Source organism: Schistocerca serialis, chromosome 4 (genome assembly GCF_023864345.2).
Source record: "Schistocerca serialis cubense isolate TAMUIC-IGC-003099 chromosome 4, iqSchSeri2.2, whole genome shotgun sequence".
NCBI classification, from domain to species: domain Eukaryota; kingdom Metazoa; phylum Arthropoda; class Insecta; order Orthoptera; family Acrididae; genus Schistocerca; species Schistocerca serialis.
Window position 1 is genome coordinate 449090103 of NC_064641.1, and position 26335 is coordinate 449116437.

General features: G+C 38.1%; 1 protein-coding gene across 1 annotated transcript in view; it reads right to left on the minus strand.

Annotated features, from left to right (window-relative positions):
- Window positions 1–26335, minus strand: part of LOC126475086 (low-density lipoprotein receptor-related protein 4) — a 633185-nt gene that overhangs the window by 38637 nt on the left and 568213 nt on the right. Inside the window, exons 23-24 of the mRNA XM_050102652.1 lie at window positions 23428–23621; window positions 21751–22054 (exon numbers count right to left, since the gene is read on the minus strand). Coding sequence (XP_049958609.1) covers window positions 21751–22054; window positions 23428–23621 — 498 coding nt within the window. The remainder of the gene's footprint in view (window positions 1–21750; window positions 22055–23427; window positions 23622–26335) is intronic.

Sequence of the window (26335 nt, forward strand, 5' to 3'; positions counted from 1 at the left end):
GGTAGAAGGGAGTATCAAAATTGCCCACTTTACAAAGCAGCTGTTGAATTTATTTATGTTGTGGAGTGTAGCATGGATGGTCAAGTTTGCCCTTTGCCATTGTTTGGCGGTGGCCATTCATATGACGGACAGTCATTAACTTGTTAAGCCCATGGAGAATGCTGAATGCTGTACAGGAATTGCAACATAGCTGATGTATAACATGGCTGCTTTCACATACGGTCCTATCTTTTAATGGGTAGGAAATGCTGTGACTGGACTTCAGTAGGAGGTGGTGAGTGGTTGTATACGACAAGTCTTGTACCTGGATTGACCTACTGGATCAGGTTTGTGGGCAGACTGGAATATGGATGGACAACAATATTCTGTAGGTTGGGTTGGCACTAGAATACTACTTGGTAATGTGCATAGGATTTTGGGTAGGATATCCCTCAACTCAGGGCATGACATGATGTAGTCAAAGCCCTGGTGAAGGCTGTGGTTCAGCTTTTTAAGGCCAAGGTGATACTGGGTGATCAGAGCAGTAATGATCAGTGGCATGTTAACAGGTTCCTGGTGTCAGAGGAGGAGATGACATGGAGATCTGTTTATGGACGAGTTCCTTATACTGTCTGTCAATATATTCTCTAGCACAGTTATCAATGTAATTCGACAGTTTCTGCTTTCCACTGCAGATGTGTCATCCATGTATGGTGAGGCTGACTTTTTTACACGGATCAGGTGACAACTGTAGGTGCACTTGATACAAACAGATGTACATATGGAGCCATCTAAGAGGTGGAGATCGACACCAAGGAAGGTAGCTCATTGAGCTGAGAAGGACCAGGTGAAGCAGTTTGGAGTAGATGGTGAGACTATGGAGAAAAGAGCAAAGATTGTCCTTTCTAAGAGTTGGGATTGAAAAATTGCCATCAATGAATATGAACCACACAGGGGTGTTAGATGTTGACTGAATAGGAAGGATTCATCCAGATGACTCATAAATAATTTGGTATATGATGGTGTCATGTGAGTACTCATCGCAGTACCACAGATGTGTTTACAGATTTGCCCATTAAAAGCAAAACAAAAGTGGGTTAGGATGTGCTTGGTTATGAGGATTAGGAAAGAGGAGATGTTGGTGTATACGGACATCATAGCTACAGTGACCAACAAGGAGTCTGGTGATAATGGGACATCGTGGAAAGGCAGTGAAGGAAGTGAGGACTGTATCGAATGTAGGATGGGAGATTGCGAACAATACTTTGGAAGTGTTAGTCAACAGAGGCAGATCAGGCAATCACTCTTTCTACCACAAGAACCATCACCTATTCCATCAGTATCTCACCCTTATCCTTACTAATCTCGTCCTTCTTAATAATGCAATTCAAGCCTCTACTCCTTTTGCAAAATCCTTCTACTCTGTGACCACAACTTTCTGAAAGCTGTCACTGAAACAGACTCTTTGTCATGCAACAGTTAGAAAGGCATTATTCTAAGTACCATCTGAGGAAGATGTGCCAGCTATGTCTACTGTTTTATGCCTGCAAGTGGTTACCTATTGCCAAGAAAGAACCTACCACTCTGATCCAGTCCCCTCACAGGTTCCCAATCATGCCTTGCTGAAATGATCCAACTTTCACATACCCAAAAGTTTTCTACACACTCCACGAAACACAGAGTTCCTGATCACGCATTCCATAACATTCCGTCAACCTTTCTGCCAAAATGCTGACCCTTACTCAAGTCATAGTATTTTTTAAAGCCTTCACATTTAGCCCAAAACATAAGTTCACCCAAGATGGACATGTGAAAGACATTGTTTTCTTTACTTGTTCTCTGAATTGGGAACATTTCTTCCTGATGTACCCCACACAGAACCTTGTTCAAAACAGTTCAAACATCTTCACAACAGTGACCTCCCTCCCCTTCCAACCAACCTTTCAACAAGTCCTCCTTCTACCTGACCTGGCTTTCTTTTCCTAAACCACCCTCCAGGGGGTCCAGCATCACTCCTATGGAACACATATGTGACCTGAAAACCACTCCAGACATTACCATTTGTCCCAAAGACAAAGGCTCTGCCAAAGTGGTCATGAATCCTTGTGACTATGTGGCTGAGGGTCTCTGGCAACTTTCCTACTTATGCATTCAAGCCCCTGCATGCTTCCTTCAGCACCTTTCCGCAGTTCATGTCCCATTATCATTAGACTCCTTGTCGATCACTGTGGATGCAACATCCCTGTACGCCAACATCCTCCAAGTTCATGGTCATAAGGCCAAAACCTTCCTGATACCAAACTCAGCACCTATTTTCTAATCCTCCTAACCAACCACATACTGACCCATAATTATTTCACTTTCAAAGGCCAAATCCATACACAAATCTGATAGTTCCATAGGTGCTCAAATGGTGCCAACCAAAGCCAATTGAATGGGGTATCTGTAGGAATCCTTCCTGTCTTGTCAACACCTAAACCGCTTGTCTGCTTCATATTCACTGATGACATTTTCATAATCTAGACGTATCAAGTGGGGTAGCGCAGTGGACTTGCATTTGGGAGGACAATGGTTCAAACTTGCTTCTGGCCATCCTGATTTAGGTTGGTTCCTTTGAAAGGGCATAGCCACTTTCCTTTTCCAGCTTTCCCTAATCCACACTTGTACTCTGTCTCTTGTCAACAGGACATTAAACACTAATATCCTCCTCCTTCTGGACTCAAGGCAATGACAATCTTTTGCTCTTTCATCCATAACTTCAACATTACTCGCAAATCTGCTTCGCTTGATCCTTTTCAACTCAATGAGCCACCATCCTAAATGGTGATCTCCACCTCTTACATGGCTCCATAAATACATCTATTCATATCACATGCACCAACCACCAGCAGTACCTCCACTTTCATATCTGTCATCTGTTCCAAATCGAAAAGCCTCTTCCTTACAGTCTTGCCAACCACGGAAGCTGCATCAGCAGTGGAACCCAGGAATTGCCTAAACATACCAATAACCTTATCAGAGCTTTTACTGACAGACAATATTCTACCCAGCTCATCCACAAACAGATCTCTCATGTCATATCCTCCTCTAACATCGATAAACCTGTTAGTCAGCCCCTGACCAGTATTCCTCTCATCCTTGAAAAGCTGAACCACATCCTTTACCAGACCTTTGGTTATCTTTCCCCATGCCTTGATATGAGGGATATCCTACCCAAAATCCTGCCCACACCATTGAAAGTAGTGTATATCATGTTCTGTAGGACCACTGAGGAGCAAATCTCCATGGTCATGGAACAAATCAGTACATGAAATAGGAATGTCAGCAATGTAGGAAAAGACAGATTGCTATTTGACGAAAAGAAGACACATTAAGTTATGGACACAGCCTTCATCAGCAAAAGAGAAACAGAAAAACACACATCATTCATACATACAAGCAAACATACCTCACACACACATGATCGCCAGCTCTGGTACCTCAGACCTGAATGCATTCTCACATTTGGTGTTAGCTGCTGGGGTTGGAGATCATGTGTGTGTGAGGTGTGCTTGCTTGCTTGTATGTATCAATGATGTGCATCAATGGTGTGTGTCCCTCTGTTTCTCTTTTGCTGATGAAGGCTGTGGTCGAAATCTTTGTGTAAGTGTCTTTTAACTGTGCTTGTCTGCAGCTTAACATGTCTTCTTTATGATAATAAGAAACAATCTATCTTTTCCCACACTGTTGAGGTATGAATCCTAAGCAGATCTCAAGCCGAAAGTTTAAATAAACATAATCAACAACATAACACAGGAATTAGATTACTTTTTTAATTTTTCAAGGAGTTTCTAGATAGAATAGCAGGAGTGAGCCATGAGGAAACTCTTCACTTTAGACTTGACAGTGTGTGGATTACTGCTAAGACTTTGAATTCTTGTGGTAACTTATTGGAAATGGATGCAGCAGAATAGTGTATGCCTTTCTTCACAAGAGTCAAGGAGATACATTCCAAATGCAGATTGGACTTCTGCCAAGTATTAAATGAGTGAAAGCTGCTACTAATCTTGGGAATAAACTGATATTGTTAACAACAGATGACATTAGAGAAAATATGTATTGTGATGTCAATGTTGGAATTCCCACATTGCTGAACAGGGGTTGATAGGAGGTTTGCAAACTTACCACATAAGGGTCTAACCAACCATTTTCAAGCCAAAAACCTCATTTTTGAATCAGAAGAGCTACACCACAAAATAGCACCATACATCATAAGCAAAGGGAAATAAGCAAAGTAGACTACTCTCCATATTGAACTGTAACTTACATGGAAGAGCCAAAGAAACTGGTACACCAGCCTAATACTGTGTAAGGCCCCTGCAAGCACACAGAAATGCTGCAACACGATGTGGCATGGATATGACTAATGTCTGAAGTCGTGCTGGAGGGAATTGACACCATGAATCCTGCAGGACTGTCCATAAATCCATAAGAGTACGAGGGGGTGGAGATCTCTTCTGAACAGTACGTCGCAAGGTATCCCAGATATACTAAATAAAGTTCATGTCTGGGGAGTTTGGTGGTCAGCGGAAGTGTTTAAACATAAGAGAGTGTTCCTGGAGCCACACTGTAGCAATTCTGGACATTTTGGGTGTCACATTGTCCTGTCAGAATTGCCTAAGTCCATTGGAATGCACAATGGACATGAATGGATGCAGGTGATCAGACTGGATGCTTACGTATGTGTCACCTGCCAGAGTCATATCTACACATATCAAACTGCACGTGCCCCACACCATTATGGAACCCCCACCAGCTGGAACCGTCCCCTGCTGACATGTAGTGTCCATGGATTCATGAGGTTGTCTCCATAACTGTACACATCCATCTACTTGATACAATTTGAAATGAGACTTGTCTCACCAACAGTGAACGTCAGTGTAGATGGGCCCAGCCAAGGCATAAAGCTTTGTGTTGCAGAGTCATCAAGGGTAGACGAGTAGGCCTTCGGTTCCGAAAGCCCACACTGATGAGGTTTCATTGAATGGTTCACACACTGACGCTTGTTGATGGCCCAGCATTGAAATCTGCTGCAATTTGTGGAAGGGTTGCGCTTCTGTCATGTTGAACAATTCTCTTTGGTCATCATTGGTCCCTTTCTTGCAGGCCACAGCGATTTTGGACATTTGATATTTTACTGGATTCCTGATACTGGATTCCTGATACTCATGGTACTCTTGTGAAATGCTCGTACAGAAAAATCCCCACTTCATCGCTACCTCAGAGATACTGTGTCCCATCACCCATGCACTGACTGTAACACCACATTTAAACTCACTTAAATCTTGATAACCTGCCATTGTAGCAGCAATAACCCAACTAACAACTGTGCCAAACACTTGTCTTATAAAGGCATTGCCAACCACAATGCCATATTCTGCCTGTTTACATATCTCTGTATTTGAATATGCATGCCTATACCAGTTTCTTTGGCACTTCAGTGTATTTCCAATACTGTTCCAATGGTAAATAAAGTAGCATTAATTTTTGAACAAGATCCTGAACATGGGCTTTCCATGACAGCCTACTATCTACCTGAATGCCTAGGAATCTGAATTGTTCAGTTTCACTAATCATATGCCCATTCTGTGTAATTAAAATGTCAGTTTTTGTTGAATTGTGAGTTAGAAACTGTAAAAACTGAGTCTTACTGTGATTCAGTATAAATTTATTTTCTACAAGCCATGAACTTATGTCTTGAACTGCATTATTTGGTACTGTGTCAATATTGCACACACTATCCTTCACTATCAAGCTGGTTTCATCAACAAACAGAAATATTTTAGAATCACCTGTATGACTTGAGGGCATGTCATTTATATAAATAAGAAACAGCAGCAGCTCCAGCACTGACCCCTGGGGCACCCGCATTTAACTGTGCCCCATTGGGATTGCATGTCCCAGCCATTCTTTGTAGTGCAGAGAATGACCTTCTGCTGTCTGTTCTTAAAGTAAGAGGTGAACCAACTATGATCTACTCCCTTTATTCCATCATGGTCCAACTTCTGCAGTAATATTTTGTGACCAACACAATCAAAGAAGATGCCTAGCATTCACAGCCTTTTATTTAATCCATCCAGAAACTCACAGAGAAAAGAGAATATAGCATTTTCAGCTGTTAATCCCTTCTAAAACCAAACTGTACATCTGACAGCAAATTGTGTGAATTGAAATGATTGGTTACCTTTGCATATACACCCTTTTCAATAACTTTTGCAAACGCCTATGGCATAGGAATAGGTCTAAAATTGTCTCCATTATCCCTTACTCCATTATCCCTTACACTACTGAGTACTTTAATCAGGTATGAAACTGACCATTCTGAAAGGAAAAGTTACAGGTATGGTTAAGTATTAGGCTAAAATACACAGAATAATGCTTCAATACTATGCTAGATACCCTGCCATATCCATGACAGTCCTTAATCTTTAGTGATTTCATTATTGACTCAGTCTACATCTTGTCTGGTTCATGGAGGAGTATTTCAGGTAATAGTCTCAGAAAGTTATTTTCTACGATAGTTATGTGATTCCCAGGATAGTTATGTGATTCCCAGCAGGAACTTTTATTTAGTTCACATGCTGTATTCAGAAAGTGATTACTAAATACTGTGCATATGTCCAACTTCTCAGTAACATTTCTACTATGCACTGACTTTATACCTTCAACCTAGTCCTGCTGACCAGACACTCCCTTCATGACTGGCCATATGCCTTTAATTTTATCCTGAGAATCAGCTATTCTAGTTGCATACCACATACTTTTTGCCTTGCCAATAACATTTTCCAGCACCTTACAATACTGTTTGTAATGGGCTGCTGCAGCTTGATTGTGACTGCTTCTAACATTTTATATAACTCCCACTTTGTTCTACATGATATTTACCTCCCTCTAGTCGGCCACCCAGGCTGCCTGTTGGTCCTAATACCCTGAATGCTCTAATGGAAAGCAACTTTCAAAGAGAATCAGAAATATATTGAGGAGAGCATTATATTTATTTTCTAGGTAAACAGCACTGTAAACATCCTGCCACTCTTGATCCTTAATGAGATTTAACAAGGTCTTTACCCCAACTGGATTAGCTTTCTTAAATAGTTTATAATTATATTTAATATTTAATTGAGCACAAAAACCTTTTAGCATTAAAATTTGTGCATCATGGCCTGAAAGGCCACTCATCTGTTTGCTAAAAAAATGACCTTCTAGTAATAAAGAATGAACAAAAATGTTGTCTATAGAAAGCATTCAGTTTGCATCAGGTGATATGAATTACGAAGATGATCTACCAGCAGCCTCTTTCTTGAACATTTGCTTACAAAATTCATATTAAGTCACCACATGCACCTAATTTTCTGTACTTCCTATAAAGTGAACCAAGAACCTTCTACAGCTTGAGCAGAAATTTTCTGAAATCAGTGTCAGGGGACCTACAAATAACAACAATTTGAAGTTTAGTTCCACTTAATTCAACTACACCTCACAACATTCAAATACTTATTCCATACAGTGCTTTGGAACACCAATGGACTCAAATTCCACCGCTCACTCAATGTACAGGATATCCTTATCCACCCCTATCCCGATTTTGCTTCCAAACTTGGACCCCATGAGTCACTCCCTTGTGGTCGAACATGTGCAAGACCAGGATCGTACACCCACCAACCACTTCCTACCACAATCCATTTACAGGCATTTTCTACCCAACAAAACGCAGTGCCATGTGTAAAAGTAGCCATGGTATATATCAACTACACTGCAATTACTGTTCAGCATTATATGTGGGCCTTCATGGCCTGTCGAGGGGCTTGTTTATTCTATGTGGGCATGACAGGTAACCATACCCAAGGTATATATCAATTACACTGCAATTACTGTTCAGCATTCTATGTGGGTCTTCATAGCCTGTTGAGGGGCTTGTTTATTCTATGTGGGCATGACAAGTAACCAACTATCTACTCACATGAATGGTCACTGTCACACTGTGGCACAGGGAAAACTTGACCATCCAGTTGCCAAACATGCTGTGCACCACAATGGAAATGACTTCAATATGCAGACCATTTTGATACTTCATTCAACCATAAGTTTCTTTGAACTATGCAGGTAAGAACTGTCTCTCCAGCATATCCTGTGCTCTCACAAGCCCCCCTGACCTAAACATTGGCTAACCAGTTTCACAGTGTCTCACTTCAACATTTACATTCTCTCTCCTGCACAAGTCTCTCCTTCCCCGTCCTGATATTGTACTGCATTCCCCCACTGCTCTTCCTCCTGTCTCATAGTGAGCATTATCTCTCTCTCTCCCTCCCTCACCCTTTTCCACACCTCTAACTTTCTCTTTCCCTCCCTATCCCTGTCTTCACCTCCACCCTCCTCTCCTTTCCCTCTTCCCTCCCCCTTTCCTTATATCTCTATCATGCTCTACTTCTGAACTCTTTCTTCTTGTTGTGCAGTCACTGAATCATCTCTCAAAAGACTTGCCTCATACTATCCCGCCACTCCCTCCCTGCCTTGTGCTCCCTTCCCAACTCCTCCACACCTCCATCAGCCCAGGCCCCTGTTCCCAATAATCAATATTCAGTCTGGATGCAGTCATGGGAGTGTGTGTTTGGGTATCCATGTTGTTGTGTATGTGAATATGTGTACTTTTGCTAGAAAAAGAGCATGAGCTCAAAAGCTAATGTGAATACTGTTTTCTGTTACCTGTATCTAAGTGCCAAACATTATTCAACTTTTTATTTTATGCATTGTCCAATCCAGAAATTTCCATTATTGTTTTAATACTTACTTTTTTCAGTGGATTTACTTTTTCCAGTAAGTAAAATTACCAGAAATATTTTTTAAAGTGGCCAAGTCTTTTCTCATGGATACGACATGTTCAAGTGACGTTTCTCTTCCTTTATCTAACATTACATGTAAACAAATCAAGTTGAGGATTTATTTTCTCTTGAGGGCTTATTTTTCCTTGCTCTTTCTGAAACTAATGATGCAACTAAAGTTTTGTCTGTTGGACAGAAAATGTGGTACTTAGTAAAAAAAAATCAGTTGTATGAAGCATACTCTGCAGATTAGAGCAAATGGTCAGAGTGTTGTGATCTATAAAGGTACGCCAAGTAATTCATTTCTGGCTCTCTGAAAAAGTAAAGAGGCTTCCACAGTATTATCAGCAATGTAACCAGTTCTGTCCAATCAAGAGCAATAAAAAAAGTGTCATTTGTATGCTCTGCAAGCTGGCAACATGCACCATTTGTATGCTCTGTAAGCTGGCAACATGCACAATTCAAACAGATGAGAAATGCTGCAATTAATTTACTCTTTTCTGCTCTTCATATCTTGTCCCTGTTGCAGTTCTACCACTGAATGAACTGAGTGAGGTTGTGCAGTGGTTAGCACTTTGACTGGCATTCAGGAGGATGACAGCTGAAATCCTCGACTGGCCTTCCAGATTTAGATTTTCCATGATTTCCCTAAATTGCTAGGATGGTCTGAAAGGGCTCAGTTGATTTCCTTTGCAATCCTTCCCTAATCTGAACTTGTGGTCCATCTCTAATGACCTCATTGTTGATGGAATGTTAAACTCTAAATCTTCCTTCCTTCTTTTCGAGTTGAATAAAATGAGGTGCTGATTTTGCACACTATGTTTTGCAGAGTTCTGGTTGTAACACAGTTCACAATGAAATGGACCCATGGAAAATAGAATTTTATCATTGTTTACTCATTCAGAGGCCTTCCAGAAGCAATTATTTCAGAACACCACTGATTGAGTCATTAATTAAGATTCATGACAGTGTTACACAAAAAGAATATAAGTCAATGCAGTTAGTGACACACCTCAATTCGATACAATAATGGGCATGCAAAATTCTTCTAGAAGTGTGTATATAAAGGTTTGTCTCACTGGCTACTGTAGCTACAAAGTGAGTGTCTGGTTTTATGTATGCTGGAGTCAGAAGTGGAATGATGCACCAAAAGATACAAGTGAGTTCTTAATCTTTCTGTGTGATTACTTGCCACCTGCAATTCATATGCATTAACTTGGCTCAGAAGGGGGTAAATTATGCTGCCATAAAAGTCTTTGGTCACTTACCTAATAGCATCAAAAATCTGACAGATAGCCATATAGCATTTAAAAGGAAATTAAAAGAATTTCTTAATGGCAACTCCTACTCATTAGATGAATTTTTGGATATAGTAAGTGGGTAATTTCCCCAACCCTCACAAAAAAATTAAAAATATTAAGTGTCATGTAATATTTTGTGTAATGTAATATCTTGTATAGACACCTTTTATTAACCTGACATGTTCCACATCATTACGAAGTGTCGTATTCATGAACTATGGAACAAATACTAATCTAATCTAATCTAATCTAATCTAATCTCTAACTAGGTGTGTCAGCTGTGCTTTATATAAAGTACACTTCCTTTATGACATATAGAAAAGTAAGTATTCTAATGATGCGCACTGCAAGAGATTATTTGATAGCTCCACAGTGTAGTAAAATGGACGAAATGATACAGTAGATTGTCATTCTGTTACTACTCATTACAACAGTTATCAATCAAAGCATTACCTAAGAAGGATCCAGTGAAAACACTATTCTTCCAATGCAGTCCAAATCCAAAGCTTTAGATAAAAGAGAGTGGTTCATGACCAGCACTCTGGCAACTCCAGCAGAACTAACATGATTATGACTTGTTATTTATCTACCAACATCATAACACAATCACTTATGCTGGGTGCAGGTACTATAAAGGAAGACTGAGAAAACAAGTCTTAATAGCTGTTGATTAGAGATTAACTAAAAGGAGTATATACATTGAAATTTAGACTCTGCTGACTAACTCCTAATTTTAGCACTGAGACCACAAAATAAAATACAACACTTAGATTTGTTTTACTGTAAATGTCACTTGTTAATAAAACATGGAAATCATTGTAAATGGGGAAGAAATGTAGAATTCAGAATTTAATGTAAACTTTGTTTTGATTACTTTTCCTTGAGGATACAAATGTATCTAGCTATTCATTTTGCAGCTAGTTTTAGGAAAGTGCAATACAGGTAGTATAGTGACACTGGGAAGACGTAAATAATTTTTAACTTTTATGATGATGTAATATAGCAAATAAATAAAATTAATAAGCTAAGCAATGTCCACATTTTAATAATAAATGGGAATGCTCAAGTTATCTTCCAGTAACACATAAAAGTAATTTTAACTGCAGTTCATTTATGCTTCCACACACAAAACCAGAGTCAGAAAAGAAAACATGAGGTTCTCCAACAACCCATGCAAAAACAAAATAATTAAGCGGGAATTATTACAGCTTCAAACTGCTGCAGCCTAGGAGCTGTCACATTCATGCAAAAATAACTACTCAGTAACAAGTCTGCCATCTGTAATTCAATACTCACACATACAAAATCCAAAAATCTGCAATTTTTACAATGTTACATGCTTAAATATCTTCAATATAGAAATAGAAATATATTTCTTTCATTTATCATTTGAAAAGGAAAATCACACTACAAGTCTTTCTTTTAATTTTATTTACTTGTTAGAACCAGTTTTACAAATTATCTAATATCATCAGGTAACAATTTATGTTGTATGCCAGTAACAACACCATCATAAAGTATATATGCATTGGTCTATTCTTTTTAAGTCCAGAGCAACAAGTAAGAGATCTTCCAATACACTGCAGGACAGGCTCACACAAGCAAGGTAAGAACAACATATTCAAAACTGGTTATTACAATTAAATAAAATCATAAAATGGTGCTAATGGCTTTTGAAGAATCAAAAATATTTATATTTCACAGTCAAAGCTTTTAGGTTGACATTTTATTTACCAATCTATAAGACAAATATGGAACTACTTATTCTGTACAAGTGTTGTTGTTGTTGTGGTCTTCAGTCCTGAGACTGGTTTGATGCAGCTCTCCATGCTACTCTATCCTGTGCAAGCTTTTTCATCTCCCAGTACCTACTGCAACCTACATCCTTCTGAATCTGCTTAGTGTATTCATCTCTTGGTCTCCCTCTACGATTTTTACCCTCCACGCTGCCCTCCAATACTAAATTGGTGATCCCTCGATGCATCAGAACATGTTCTACCAACCGATCCCTTTTTCTGGTCAAGTTGCGCCACAAACTTCTCTTCTCCCCAATCCTATTCAATACTTCCTCATTAGTTATGTGATCTACCCATCTAATCTTCAGCATTCTTCTGTAGCACCACATTTCAACAAAAGCAAAACAAGGATAATGGAATGTAGTCTAATTAAGTCGGGTGATGCTGAGGGAATTAGATTAGGAAATGAGGCACTTAAAGTAGTAAAGGAGTTTTGCTATTTGGGGAGCAAAATAACTGATGATGGTAGAAGTAGAGAGGATATAAAATGTAGGCTGGCAATGGCAAGGAAAGCGTTTCTGAAGAAGAGAAATTTGTTAACATCCAGTATTGATTTAAGTGTCAGGAAGTCATTTCTGAAAGTATTCGTATGGAGTGTAACCATGTATGGACACTGTACAAGTAGTCAAGAGTAATTAAAGATACACACAAATGAATGATTATGACATGGTGGATGGTTTAAGGAATGCACAGTTATTATTTATTCACTGAAACTTCTACATGTACAAGCACATAAGACTTCACTGATGTTCCCATTTCTATTCTGGTGTGTCTTCATTGATCCAGGGTTCAAAGTTACTTTCTCATAGTCTTCTTAAAGAATCATGTTTCATCTATCTGTTTTCTATCATTTAGCAGATAAAGTGAAAATTGCGTCTGAAAACTATTCTTTTTCACCTGTTTCCGCAGCCATGGCCTAAGGCTTTTTATGTTAAAACTATTGTAGTTTCCTTCCAGGAAACATTTTCCTTATAAATACTTTGACTCTGTATCATTTGTGTTCTATACATGAAAAAATGTTCTTTAAAGCTTTGGTAAAGAAATGATTACCAGTAACTAAACAGATCACTCTCTAAAAATAATGATATTAAGATAAAAAGCAAACTGAATACAATAAAAATGGAAAACTCATTTGAAACTTTCTGTTCATCTTAAGAGAAAATAGAATTTCACAGTGACAAATGTGTCTTTGTTTGACAACGACTCATAGTACATGATTCCAAATGAGCAAAATATAGTAGTAGCGCCAGAAGTAGATATCAGCAGTCATACACTAACCACAACACAGTGCATAAAGTTCTTTGGGATCCATGGAGCCAATACATAGGTCAATTAATTCAATTAATTGAGAGGTTCAGTTGAGCATGTTTTTCTCTTAGAAATACCTCTCATTGTATTCATCTAGAGATAAGTGTTGGTATAATCAATAGATTTTCATCCCTGTTGCTGTATGGAATTGTCTTCTAGCACTATAATGCAAGTTAAAAAATGAAGTATTTATTCATCAGGAGTGAGGAGTAATAATGTTGTTTAAAGCACATATCTGCAGTGTTTTGTTTGATGATCTTAAATTTCAGACGTTCACCTCACAGAACATTTACTCGTTAATGCTTTTTGTTGCTGATAATAAATACAAAACACTAAAAATGACCATAAAAATCAGTTTCCACTTAAGTGATTTGCACACTTATAATACAAGGCACAAAACAATTTACATGGTATTTAATTTGCCGGGATTCAGAGAGGAGTTGTGTACCCTGGTGCAAAGGTCTTCAAGGAGCTTCCATCTGGGAGGGGGGGGGGGGGGGGACTTAACTATCCAATTTCTGCTCCCGGGATTGGAATGACTCCTTACCCTCTCCCTTAAAACCCACATCCTTTCATCTTTTCCTCTCCTTCCCTCTTTCCTGATGAAGCAACCGTGGGTTGCGAAAGCTTGAATTTTGTGTGTGTGTTTGTTAGTGTCTCTATCAACATACCAATGCTTTCATTTGATAAGTTACAACATCTTTGTTTTTAGATATAACTATCCAATTAGGTAGACTCAGGAATTAAAAGTTCATTTTGCCACAACGGAAGTAGCAGTGTACATTGTAAAGCTGCATGAAAAGTAGCAGCATTCTGTCAACAGGCCTCTGTTGTTACAAATGTAAGTAACTATTTTCTTTGAAACTGACAATTTAAATAAGTAATTCAGTTGCTGGCAAAGACAACAAGTAGCTCTTTAACAAACTAAGATGCTGCAGCTTTTTCAAAACAGGGGCTTTGTCTCTAATTTATTATGCTATATTTAGCTGATGTAATTATCAATAGTATCAAGCAGTATAGTGGTAGCTTATAGTTAAAGCAGTGTGCAGATTATTGTTCTGTGATTTGTTTATATTTTTTAATGTATGTTATGGCTTGTTCCAAGTTCCTGAAATTTCTCCTTCATAGTGGGATCTATGGAACTGAATAAATGGATGAATGAATGAAAAAAGGATGTATGCTACACAAATCTAGCTCAGACCAATGATTTTTGTACAATTTAATTGCAACAATAAAGAACATTCTGAAATCCTTGCATATTGTGTTGGAGAATAAGATCACAAGATTTTTGTTTTGAATGTTGGTATTCCGGTTGCTATGGTTTATTTGTCAATCGTCATTTTTTATTTGTAGTTCACTGTTGCTATATGAGTTCACCTGTTCTTATTTTCTCATTTGGATATACCGAGTGGGGTTGTTTGCGTTCAGTAGAGGAATGACGGTAATGGAAGCAGGAACAAACATTTGTGCCATGAATGGTGATAACACCATTGGACAGAGTATGGCAAGAAAATGTTTTTCATGTTTTAAGGAGGATTGTTTTGACATTAGTGACTCTCCATGTTCAGGAAGACCTTCAAGGTTTGATGAAGATTGTTTTAATGCATAAATCCATAATGATCAACATCAGTGTACTTGAGAACAGACAAACATGATGAACTGTGATCATTCCACAATCATGTGACATTTGCATGCAATGGGGAAGGTTCAAAAATTGGATGATGGGTACCACATGCTCTAAGCCAAAATCACAAAAATCAGCAGGTGGCCAAATGCGCATGTCAACTTGTTTGACATGAATTGGCCTGTGAACAACAACACCCATTCCTATCCTGTATCATTACCGGTGACGAGAAATGGTGTCTTTATGCTAACACAAGGAAAAGAAAGGAATGGTGGACCCCAAACAAAGCAGCAACTCTCTGTACAAAGACCTGCACGTATCCACAAAAAATAATGTTGTGCATTTCTTGGAACAGCAGATGTGTACTACGAATGGCTTCCCTGAGGTGTAACATTTATTGTCAACAACTGAGACATTTTGCAGACACAATCAAAAAACAATGACCAGGAAGACTGCGCAAAGTGACACTACTCCACAATAACACCCACTATGCAGGAGTTGGGTTGGGAAGTCATTCCACACCCACCCTATTCACCTGATCTTGCACCCTCCAATTTTCACCTAATCTACTCTCCGTGAAACAACCTTCCAGAAACTTCCTTTCCAAATGAAAATATACTCCAAGCATGGCTTGATGAGTGCTTCGCCTCAAACCTACATGATTTCTGCAATTGCAGAATCAAAAATTAACCCAACATTGGCAGACTGTTGTAAATAGTGAAGGAGATTGATGACTGATGACTTAAGTCCCTGTTATGTGTATCTGTTGTGTTTATTAATGCACTTCGTCTTCAGGCCACGAGTGGCCTACTGGGACCATCCAACCCCCAAGTTATCCTCAGTGGAGGATGCAGATAGGAGGGGCGTGGGGTCAGCTCACTGCTCTCCCGCTCGTTATGACGGTATTCTTGACCGAAGCCGCTACTATTCGGTCGAGTAGCTCCTCAATTGGCATCATGAGGCTGGGTGCACCCTGAAAAATGGCAACAGCGCATTGCGGCCTGGATAGTCACCCATACAAGTGCCAACCACGCCCAACAGCGCTTAACTTCCGTGATCTCACAGGAACCAGTATATCCACTGCGGCAAGACCGTTGCCATGTTGTGTTTATTAACCTTATGGAAAAATGCCATGAATTTATGCACCAACCCAATCTTAGAAAATGGATGTGTGTGTGTATGTGTGTTTTCCATATCTCCTCCTAAACCACTGGACCAATTTCAAGAAACTTGATACACATACACCTTACTGTCAGGCAACATTTACTAAAGGGGTGAGGACCACCCACTTATCAAAGGGGTGGAGTAGGGAGTGAGAAAGAAACATAGCCTGCAACGTGTTAATTCTCTGACTTCATTTGCTAAGTATTTTGGAATGAGAGCACTTAGGGACTTGCAACAAAATTTACACATTATTTAAAAAAATGACGAAAGGAAAAAAGTTTATCAATAACTACTTTCCCACTGTTCATGTAGTAAAAGTGTCTCATGATGCAACAAATTATTAATCCTTTACTACTAACTGTATTAACAATAACTTCCTGGCAGATTAAAACTGTGTGCCTGACCGAGACTCGATCTCGGGACCTTTGGCTTTCGCGGGCAAGTGCTCTACCAAGTTGGTAGAGCACTTGCCCGCGAAAGGCAAAGGTCCCGAGTTCGAGTCTCGGTCGGGCACACAGTTTTAATCTGCCAGGAAGTTTCATATCAGCGCACACTCCGCTGCAGAGTGAAAATCTCATTCTGTATTAACAATACATTTTGAAGGCCGTATGCACATATAGCACTGAATGTAACTGTAATATTACACCATTGTACAACATGTAGTTCAGGAGAGATGATGTCATAAACAGTGAAGTGCATGAGAAATGCCACATCGTGTATGAATTTAAATTTATTACTTCATTGCTACCATAATTATTTTATGGACTATAAGATGCACTTTTTCTCCAAAAAATTGTCTCCAAAATTCAGGTGCATTTTATACTCGAAATCAATATAAAAATGTCAAGTCACTGATTTAAAATTACCGCCAGTCTTAAATATTGTTATATATCTGATGCCATGGGAAACCTCTCTCTATCAGGCAACACTTGATTCAATTGGCAGCAGCAGTGCACTGATATACCGAACTTGAGTTGCAGTGATTCACAAGCATGGTAACACAGTCTTCCTCCTGCTCCACAATTACAAACCCAGAACATTGTCTAACCTATGGTGTGTCACTGCAGTCTACATTAACTGAAAGTGACTTGTGTTATTGGTAACAGTACAATATTTTTATTAGTAGCTAGTTTTGTAAAGGAAAAAAACTGTAAGTAATAACACATGCACAAGAACATGGAAATAAAGCAGCTGAGAGACATTTTGGCTCTCCACCAACAGAAAAAAACCACTTGTGATTGGCGGGCTAGTAAAGAAGAACTGAAAAAAAAGTGGAAGACTAAATGTGCAAATAGAGGACTGAATGCAAAATGGCCAAAGCTAAAAGATGACGTATTGAAATGGATTCAGGGACACCGTCAAACTGGCACTGGAATTAATACAAAAATGATTCAAATACATGCTTGTAAGCTAGAAGTACAGAGGAACTTAACAGACTGGTTGGTGCTAAACTTTTATGAAGTGTGATACCCTTAGCATGCGAACCAAAACCAAATAATTTCAGAAAACACCAAAAGAGTATGAAGAGAAAATATTTCCATTACTTTCTTATTCAACATCAAAAGAAAACCAGTATGAAACTAAGCCAAATAGTGAGTATGGACAAAACTCCTCTCACATTTGATGTACCAAGTAACAGAACTGTTGCCATGAAAAAATGCACTAGACTGTTGTCCCTTCATGTTGTTGTTAATGGTACTAAACTCAATCTAACAATAATTTTCAAGCACAAAACAATGCCAGAACCTTCTGAAGTACTGCCAGGTGTTGTTGTTCATGTACATGACAAGAGTTGGATGGACAAGGCTGGTATGAAATCATGGATTAACAGAGTGTGGGAAAAAAGGAAATGAGCTTTACTGAAGAAGAGTTCTCTTCTTGTGCTAGATCAGTCTAACAGTCATTCGAAAAATTCTGTGAAAGAGAAACTGAGGCAGAAGAATACAGAGCTTGCTGTTATTCTGGGAGAACTTACGTCATAATTGCAATCTTTTGATGTCGTGATAAATAAACCATTTACAGTGTATATGAGAGAGGAATGGAACAAATGATGATGGATGAAACTCAATATGAATTCACACTGAAGGGAGCTTTAAAATGAGCTACAGTCAAACACGCATGTCAGTGGATAAAACAATCATGGTCTAGAGTGAGGAAAAACATTATTGTTAAATATTTCAAGAAGTGCAGTGTAAGTAATGCTCTTAATGATAGTGACGACCATCTTATATATGAAACGGGCAATGATGATGATGAAGTGGGAGAAGAACAAGAAGAACAAGAAGATGAAGAAGGAAGTTCAGATGATAATTTTCAGGGATTTTAAAGGTCAGTTTGGTTTTATAAACTAAGATTTTTTTGTCTGGCTATACAATCTAATAATAAAAATAGTAAAAATGTTATTTTTTAAAAAAAGTTTCTGAAAAATTAATATCTGTTTTATAGCCCATAAAATATGGTATTAACTCCATTTGCAACACATTTTGCAGACAGTATCCACACATGCCGCTGAATGCACCTAGACAATTATATCACTGTACGATATATAGTTCAGGAGATATGACATCATAAACACTACGCACAAGGCCAGATGCTGCATGAAATGGGCGTGGATGCACAGCTATAAATCAATACCTGGGCCACATGGGGTTTCTCTGCTAGTAATGTAGTAATTATTGGATGGAAAATGTGAAGTATAACGTATGTTCCTAAATTTCAGGTTGATGTCCCAACCTGGACTAACCATTGTTTAAATTTCACGAATGATTCTTTTGAAATATATCTTGGGTTCAGTTCTGATGCAATTTAACTCTTAGAGGCAGGGGTGGCCACAGAAAGAGGTGATACATAAAAGATAATTCTGTAGATCACAGCAACTTCAACCTAACTTAGCACACATATGAACTACCTCTTTCAAAAAAATTACAGTAGAACTGGGACACACCTAGCACTATTAAGGCAAAGGGTACAGAGTAGAGGAGAGAAGTGAGTGACATGTATGCTTAACTGTAGAATAGAAAGAGAAATTTCAATCAAATTTGGCACACATAAGGCTTCCATCTAGGAAAAAGAAGATACTGTGGAGGTAGGCTAATACACACATAGCATCTCTGCATGAGTAGTAAAATGTCACACGCAAACATAACTCTGGAATACCTGTAGCAATTTCAACCTAACTTGCCATATACATATGACTTTTTATCTGGAAAAATTCTTGTTGTGGCAAGTCTCCTCCTGGCAACTTTAGGGAAGAGGTGCTGGTGTGAACTAGGGGACATGTGAAACCACAGTTTTCATGGTTGCCTGGCAGATTGATGACAGTCCTGATGATATATTTTAATGTATTGTGGGAGGGGGTGGAGGGCATATGTTTCACATGAAACTCTTGTGTAACAAATTAAATGTTTGAAAAATGGGAGATTATCTGTCAAATAAATCGTATTTCACATTTTTTGCTACCTAATATAGTACAACAAAAGTATCTGATATTGCCCAGGATATACTGGGCGGAGAGGTAATCAGCTCTCCAGTATGTAGTTTAACTGTGAAATGGTCACCTATCTTCAGCAGAGATCTTCCTTGTGAACTTCCTTAAGTGCTGAATGCAGCCAAATGACTGCAGTATTTCTGGAAGTCTATGGAAGCTGCTAGGTTCTGTGACAGAGAGACTCTTATCATCCCACTGGGGAAAGGGCTTTTTCCTTCTCCAAACAGATGATTTGAGGATGGCATAACATTTGTAATTTGCTCAGCCACCTCTTGGATACTGAGTTTGATTCAAATATAGAAAATCTGCTACATAACATGCACTTTACTATGCTTACTGCCCATTTTGGCAGCTTCATGGACTGGATATTCCTGGCAGATTAAGCTACATAGAAAAATGGTTAATAGTGGTTTGTTCATTTCAACATGACTGGTCCTGTCAAGAAGCTGATAGTTGCAGATAAAATGATGGTTTTTTGGAGCAAATGAAAAGTTATGGTAACTGATGTAAGCTGGTATGGAGAGAGGTGGCTGAGTTGTGACAAGTGGCTTTGACAAACATAATCAGACAACTTTGCTCTTTACCCAGTAACCTTTTCTTTCCTGTGAAGCTTGTAGTCTTTTAAAACAGGGGCAGCAGATGGTTTTCTTTATCGCAGCATATTCCCTTTGGCAACATGGACTGCACAAGATGTAAATGGACTTAATAACCCATACATATTCGTCATCATGAAATAAAAAAATAAAGCATGTAATCAGATGTCTTGGCAGACATTTTGTTGTGATGTCTGAAATACAGACATGGATAAATTATTTTAGGTTGAAGACTGTGAAACTGTGGTGGATTTTGTACTTAAAATGTTTTTCATTACTTTGGAGAGAATGGCAAATTGGCGAACTAGTATCAGTATACTAGAGAGCTACGCTTTACATGAACATTTTCATCAACAAGTGATGGTAGATATGTCCACTGTTGGTGCCTGTGTGAATGCATCTACTTTTAATATATCTGTAGCAAACACACAATAGTCTCTATTTTCAGCTGGATGCTTTCTGAACTATTAATCCACAACGATGTGCTCCAGGACAAATTTCCTGCTATTGGCATGATCTATACTCGTGAGTATAATGTGACCTTTATTCAGGCCCTTCTACCATGAATGGGATTGCAATATACAAGCCTGCTTCCACACATGCCTTGACACATTCAGGTAAGATAGTAGAGTTAAATATCAAAGTAAAGGCACCAGACTTCTCCAGTTGTCTGTCTATTCCTTTCAGTCTGCATATTATATTTGTAACACCATCATCTGTCCACCCTCACCATAACTATCTAGGTTTACAAGCATGATATTTCGCATCATACATCTTGCCTCAGATTAAATGCAAATAAGATACAGAAAGTTCCTGCAGATTTAATGTGGTAACTGCTACAGCAGTAAAAGGTAGACTAGGAGAGAGACATTACTTATCTCTAGGAGAAATGTGACTCTATTCTGTGTCAATTCACAAAAGTGTCTTCTTTGTCTCCATCCAACAATGATTGTGCTTTGAAACAATATTATTTATCTTCAGTCAAATATTTGGAAAAGACTACTCAGGAGGGCTAACTTCTTGAGTCATTGGGGGTTAATTATTAACTGTGTTACACCCATTCCACTGCAATATTTTGGTTTTGAACTTAAAGGTTCCAAGTCTGACTTCATTAGTAGTTGGGGAAATATATGTCCCAAGTAGCTGGGGAACTACAGGTATACGCAAACAGTGCAATGCTTTCCTGGGTAAGCCTGATAAAATTTGGTTCAGGCACATATCGAGACACATTCACTGTCTGACACTCAACAGTGCTCACTGAACCATGCCCAGAGTTTATGATAATAGAACACTGGTGGTGTTGAGCAGTAGCCAATTAAGGGTGCCCAAACTAGCTGAGCTTAATGCAGAGAGCAACTTGAGATGGAGGAACTTTTCTGATTTTCCCAGCATCTGTTTTCCTTGTCTTGGTAAGTACTAGGAGGGACAGCAGGAAATGATGAAAAGTACATTTATTTTGTTTGTGTCAACAAACAGTGTTACTTCATTCAAATGATAAAATTTTAAATTATTTGATACACAATATGCACACAACATTAGACACACATGTAATAAATCTGATTTACCTTAATACAGCATCCGAGCAAATCTCATTTACTTATTTGTACATCGATGTTTTCAAAAACTGCTTATGTACTAACCTGCACAGATCTTATGTCCATTAGCCCTTCCAACTTCTCTCTAATTTTAACATTTCCAGAGCCTGTTAGCTTGTCAGCTCGATGTAAGGCCTCAGTCTCCCAATCTGTCCAATATATATGTGACCCCATGATCACTAATCCATATGGATGGGGGACATCGCTAACAATGACACGTCTATCATTGCCATCTAAATCTGAACTTTCAATGGTATTGAGTTTTCCATCATTCCAGTATAGACGATTTTCTGGGCGATCTATTGCAAGGCCATTTGGCCATATTAGTCCCTCTGATATCAATGTCTTCCTGAAAGAAATAGTTCCTCTTGTCATTGACTGTTGTTGATGAGCTCTCAAAGAGGCATAATTTTCAGAAGCAAGAAAGAAAGAGACAGCAAAACATTTTTTTCCTAAAATAGAATAATGAATGAAATTTTATGAAAAAAGTGTTCTAATGGCTTAGACTAAAATATGAATATAAAATTGTAAAATTTCTATGTAGTAAATGCTGTAGTTTTAAAGAGTACTAAGATTTCTGACTATTCATTTAGTCTTATTCTGACAACTATGAACAATTTTTAATTTCTTTGCACTGTTTCATGATGGGTGTAAATTCTAATAGTCTGGCACTTCTGAAGCTGTTTCCAATCCATCTTTTGTGGTGTGCCGATAGGATCAGTCTAAACTATGATTGTTCATTATGGCAGTTTGAGGATATTCGTGACAATAAAACAAAAATGTAGAATATTCAGCATTTTTAGCAGCCACTGAGCAGAAAATGCTCCGCTATCTTCACACTTACAGCACACAGTCTATTTATGTTAAAATGAAATCAGAAGACTATGTGAACACGACTGTGTACTGCTGTCATTTGGAGTACTAACATTATCATATTAAGCTTTTAAAACAATGTGTTCAGTTTACTTTGAGGAAAATAGACATATACCTTTCCATATCCCCACCCCCTCACATTTTCACACCATAATATCTAAATCTGAAGAACAACACCCAATGTAATCTAAAGCCTAGAAGAGTAGTTGGAGAAGAGGGGTAGGAAGTTTGAGTCCAAAGTAGTTCACATCTCATTATACACTTCTAGTATAACATGTGAAGAATTGGTTAGGGCAATTTCATGAAGTAAATTTCTGACATTTGTGTATCATTCTTTAGAACAACAACAACTACTACTACTACCACTACTACAACTAATACTACTAACTTCCGAAACAAACAGATTTTTTTTTTTTCTGTCTGTCAACTGTACATATAATCTTCAAATATATTTGCAAATATATATTGTCCCATAGCAAATTAAAAGTACATTTAAAATGACACAACTGAAATATTATCTTTTCGTTTTGCCTGTAAGGAACACCCTGTGTCAAAAGTGTTCTTAACAATTAAAAAGCTGTACAAATTACTATGAACATTCTACATCAGATTCATGGCACAAAAAATTTACGGCACTGAATATGCAGCAGCATTAGAAGGACAAACTCCACATACGCACTGAAGAATTTTCTTTGTAATCATTGTGTGTGTGTGTGTGTGTGTGTGTGTGTGTGTGTGTGTGTCATGCAAATATCTGGACCTTCTCTTACATAACTGTCAGGCTGCTGAACTGTATGACAAAGGTGGTTAGTGAAAGCAGTAAATACTATGAATTTTATATGAGGATACCTGTTCCTCCCATCCATGTCAGCTTGTTCTATTCTGGCATTCTTGCCCCAATCGGACCAGTACATAAGACCTCTACTATAATGAAGTGTTATGGCTCTAGGAGATTCCAGTCCTGACCACACTAGCACTTTTCGGTTACGCCCATCTAGTTCCGCTACTTCTATGCTATTGCGGCCTGCATCAGTCCAGTATATCTGCAATAAAGAAAACAAATAAAATGCTATATCATAAATGCTTCAAACATTAGGCTCATACAATGGAAGTCTGCAAAAAATTGAATCCCAGACACAAAAGAATTTGAATAATTAGAAATTTTTTTTGCCACTAAAAATCTGATCCATGTAATTCTTTGTTCACAAAAAGACACTACATCTATGTAGTGCAATCAATCATTCTTTGCTTATTTAATCAAGAGTCTCTTTTATCTTTCTGTAGTCTTGGAAACAGCACGTGACCAATGATTTTCCATGTATACTCACCGTATCATCACAGATTACAACAGATTTTCTTCCATCTACACAAGACATACACCTGCCCCCCCCCCCCCCCCCTGCCTGACACACACAAACTCCCAAGTAGTTTGTTTTTTACACTTTTATCTCCTGGAGTACATCAAATACAAATTTTTCTTTAAGGCTTTCAATTTTTGCATTTTGTTTTCACATTTCTCTAGATCAATCCTTAATGTTTTATAAAAAGTTATGTATCTCATTTTCTTTAAGTTACATCACAAATGCTTCTAATATTGGACTCACAGAATGTAATTATGCAAGACTAAGTGAATCCTGTTCGAAGAAAGAAGGCTGGTGTGTCGAGCATTCTGTTTAGAAAGAGATTGAAAATACTTTTCAGTGGCGTATTTATGCTTTTTTCCCCTCTGTTCCACAGCACATAATGCAGGAGTTTTCTCCTCCAGCTAATAACATTGGCATATGCTCATATTGGGACGTTGTTCCTGCTTCTAACACTCTCTTGATAAATGAAACTGTTGCTATAATTTGTTAACATAATACGTGTGTTTGCATTATGTAACACACAATGAACTCATCATTCCTTCACTAGCACGAAAATCAATGCTAAATGTTCTATGCATGCCTCAAAGTGCACACAACAGACAATACTGCCAGAATGATGCAGATGGCTGGTGCATCACGTTGTGCACTGCCCCTTGCTACTGCACATCACCCTGACGTGATTTAATACTGCTGTGGTCTTACTGTGCACACTGTTGTACTATCATTTTAAAACCACATTCCTGTGGGAAATCTACAGAATATCAGTCAACTTGCTCACTTATCTGCACTGTAAACTAGACAAGGGCGGGGTACAGAAATCATATGATTTCTTTATAAATAACTTGGTCTGTTTGAAAGATACAATTGATATGGATATAAAGAAAACAAGATATATGCATGCAGTAAAGCACAGGAGCACTAATGGTTACATGTGGAAGAACTGAAGATAAAATTCAGAAGATGTTGCCCACCATTTCTGACACATACTCTAAGCCACTATCAACAATTATCCATTACACTTTCTGACAAGGGGACAGTCCAAACTGACATGTCAAAACCAGCCCTCAAATTTTTTATACTGAAAGAATATGCTGACAGAAACACAATGCCAGACTTTTAGCTTTTAAAACACATTGCAAGCTTTTTTTTAAATGTTGAAGTTTGCCAAATTCATAGCTCGCCAGGTGGCTGGAGGAAAGTACACCCCCACTGTGGCTCTAGTACACAGCGCATGCAAACGATGGCAGGCACACATCCTTGGCTAATGGTATATCAGTAAACAGATAACACGGCACATTGTGATCATAATTTGTAAGGCAAATTTCACTTTTACTTGATGGTTTCTTTGATACAATTGTTCACAGTTACTAACTGTTTGAATTTGCAACTCATTTAATATCTGTAATAATTAGCAGTTGCCTTAGTGGTATTGCCAAATGTTAACAATGGATATAAAAGCTAAATGTTAAAAATGGATATAAAATTGAATTACTTTTCTTTGTGATTCCTTCATACAGTATATGTTTGTTAAAAGTATCTGTCTTTGTGCAGCTTCCGGAGTTCACAGTAATGCGGAATCCAATTATGTCTTCAACCTTGCAAAGATCAACTATGAAGAATGTAATATGCAACTGAAATCACCTACTTCTTCTGAAGACCTACATGCATGTTATTTATTAGCTAATTCCTTAAACGTTCATTCAAATGATGTTGACATTTTGTTAAAAATTGTGGGAACATTCAGAACAAAAACTAAGTATCTTCCAAGCCCAAAGGAAATGTGTACAGCAACATCTTTCACTGACAAAGAAAAGGCTGCAAACTTTTTGGTTAAACAAAGGAGGGAGAAAACACTTAAACTTAAGCAGTGTGCAAAGCCGGTTTCATCTTGTAAAATCAAAACATAAACTGTATAAATGGAAGCAAGATTTACACGAAGTATGACATATGCACCAAAAAGAAAATCACAAAAGTGTGAAAGGAAACTTATTTGAAATATTTAGAACTGCTTGTGAGACTAAATGCACCTTTACCAAGGAAGATCTATGAGACTGCAGTTCTGAATTGCAAGTGACATGAAACTTACTGATTTCCAGGCTTCTTCAACCTTGTTAAACAGAGCCAGAGAATTATTCAGAAACAGAAGTCATAAAAGTATTAAGTTTATCTCGAGTAAACTTGCAGAGATGTCACTAATAGATAATACTATAGAAAAATTCATATCTACCATGAAGATGAAGCTTCTTGCTATCTCCTAAAATGTTGTGTATAAATTCAATTAGTCAGGTTTTGTGCATGATCTGTGTGCCAACTGCATTTCCCACAGTTTTATATTTGTCTTCAGGAACATCAAAGCAAATTAGAACCAAAAATTTAAAAATGGTCCATTTACT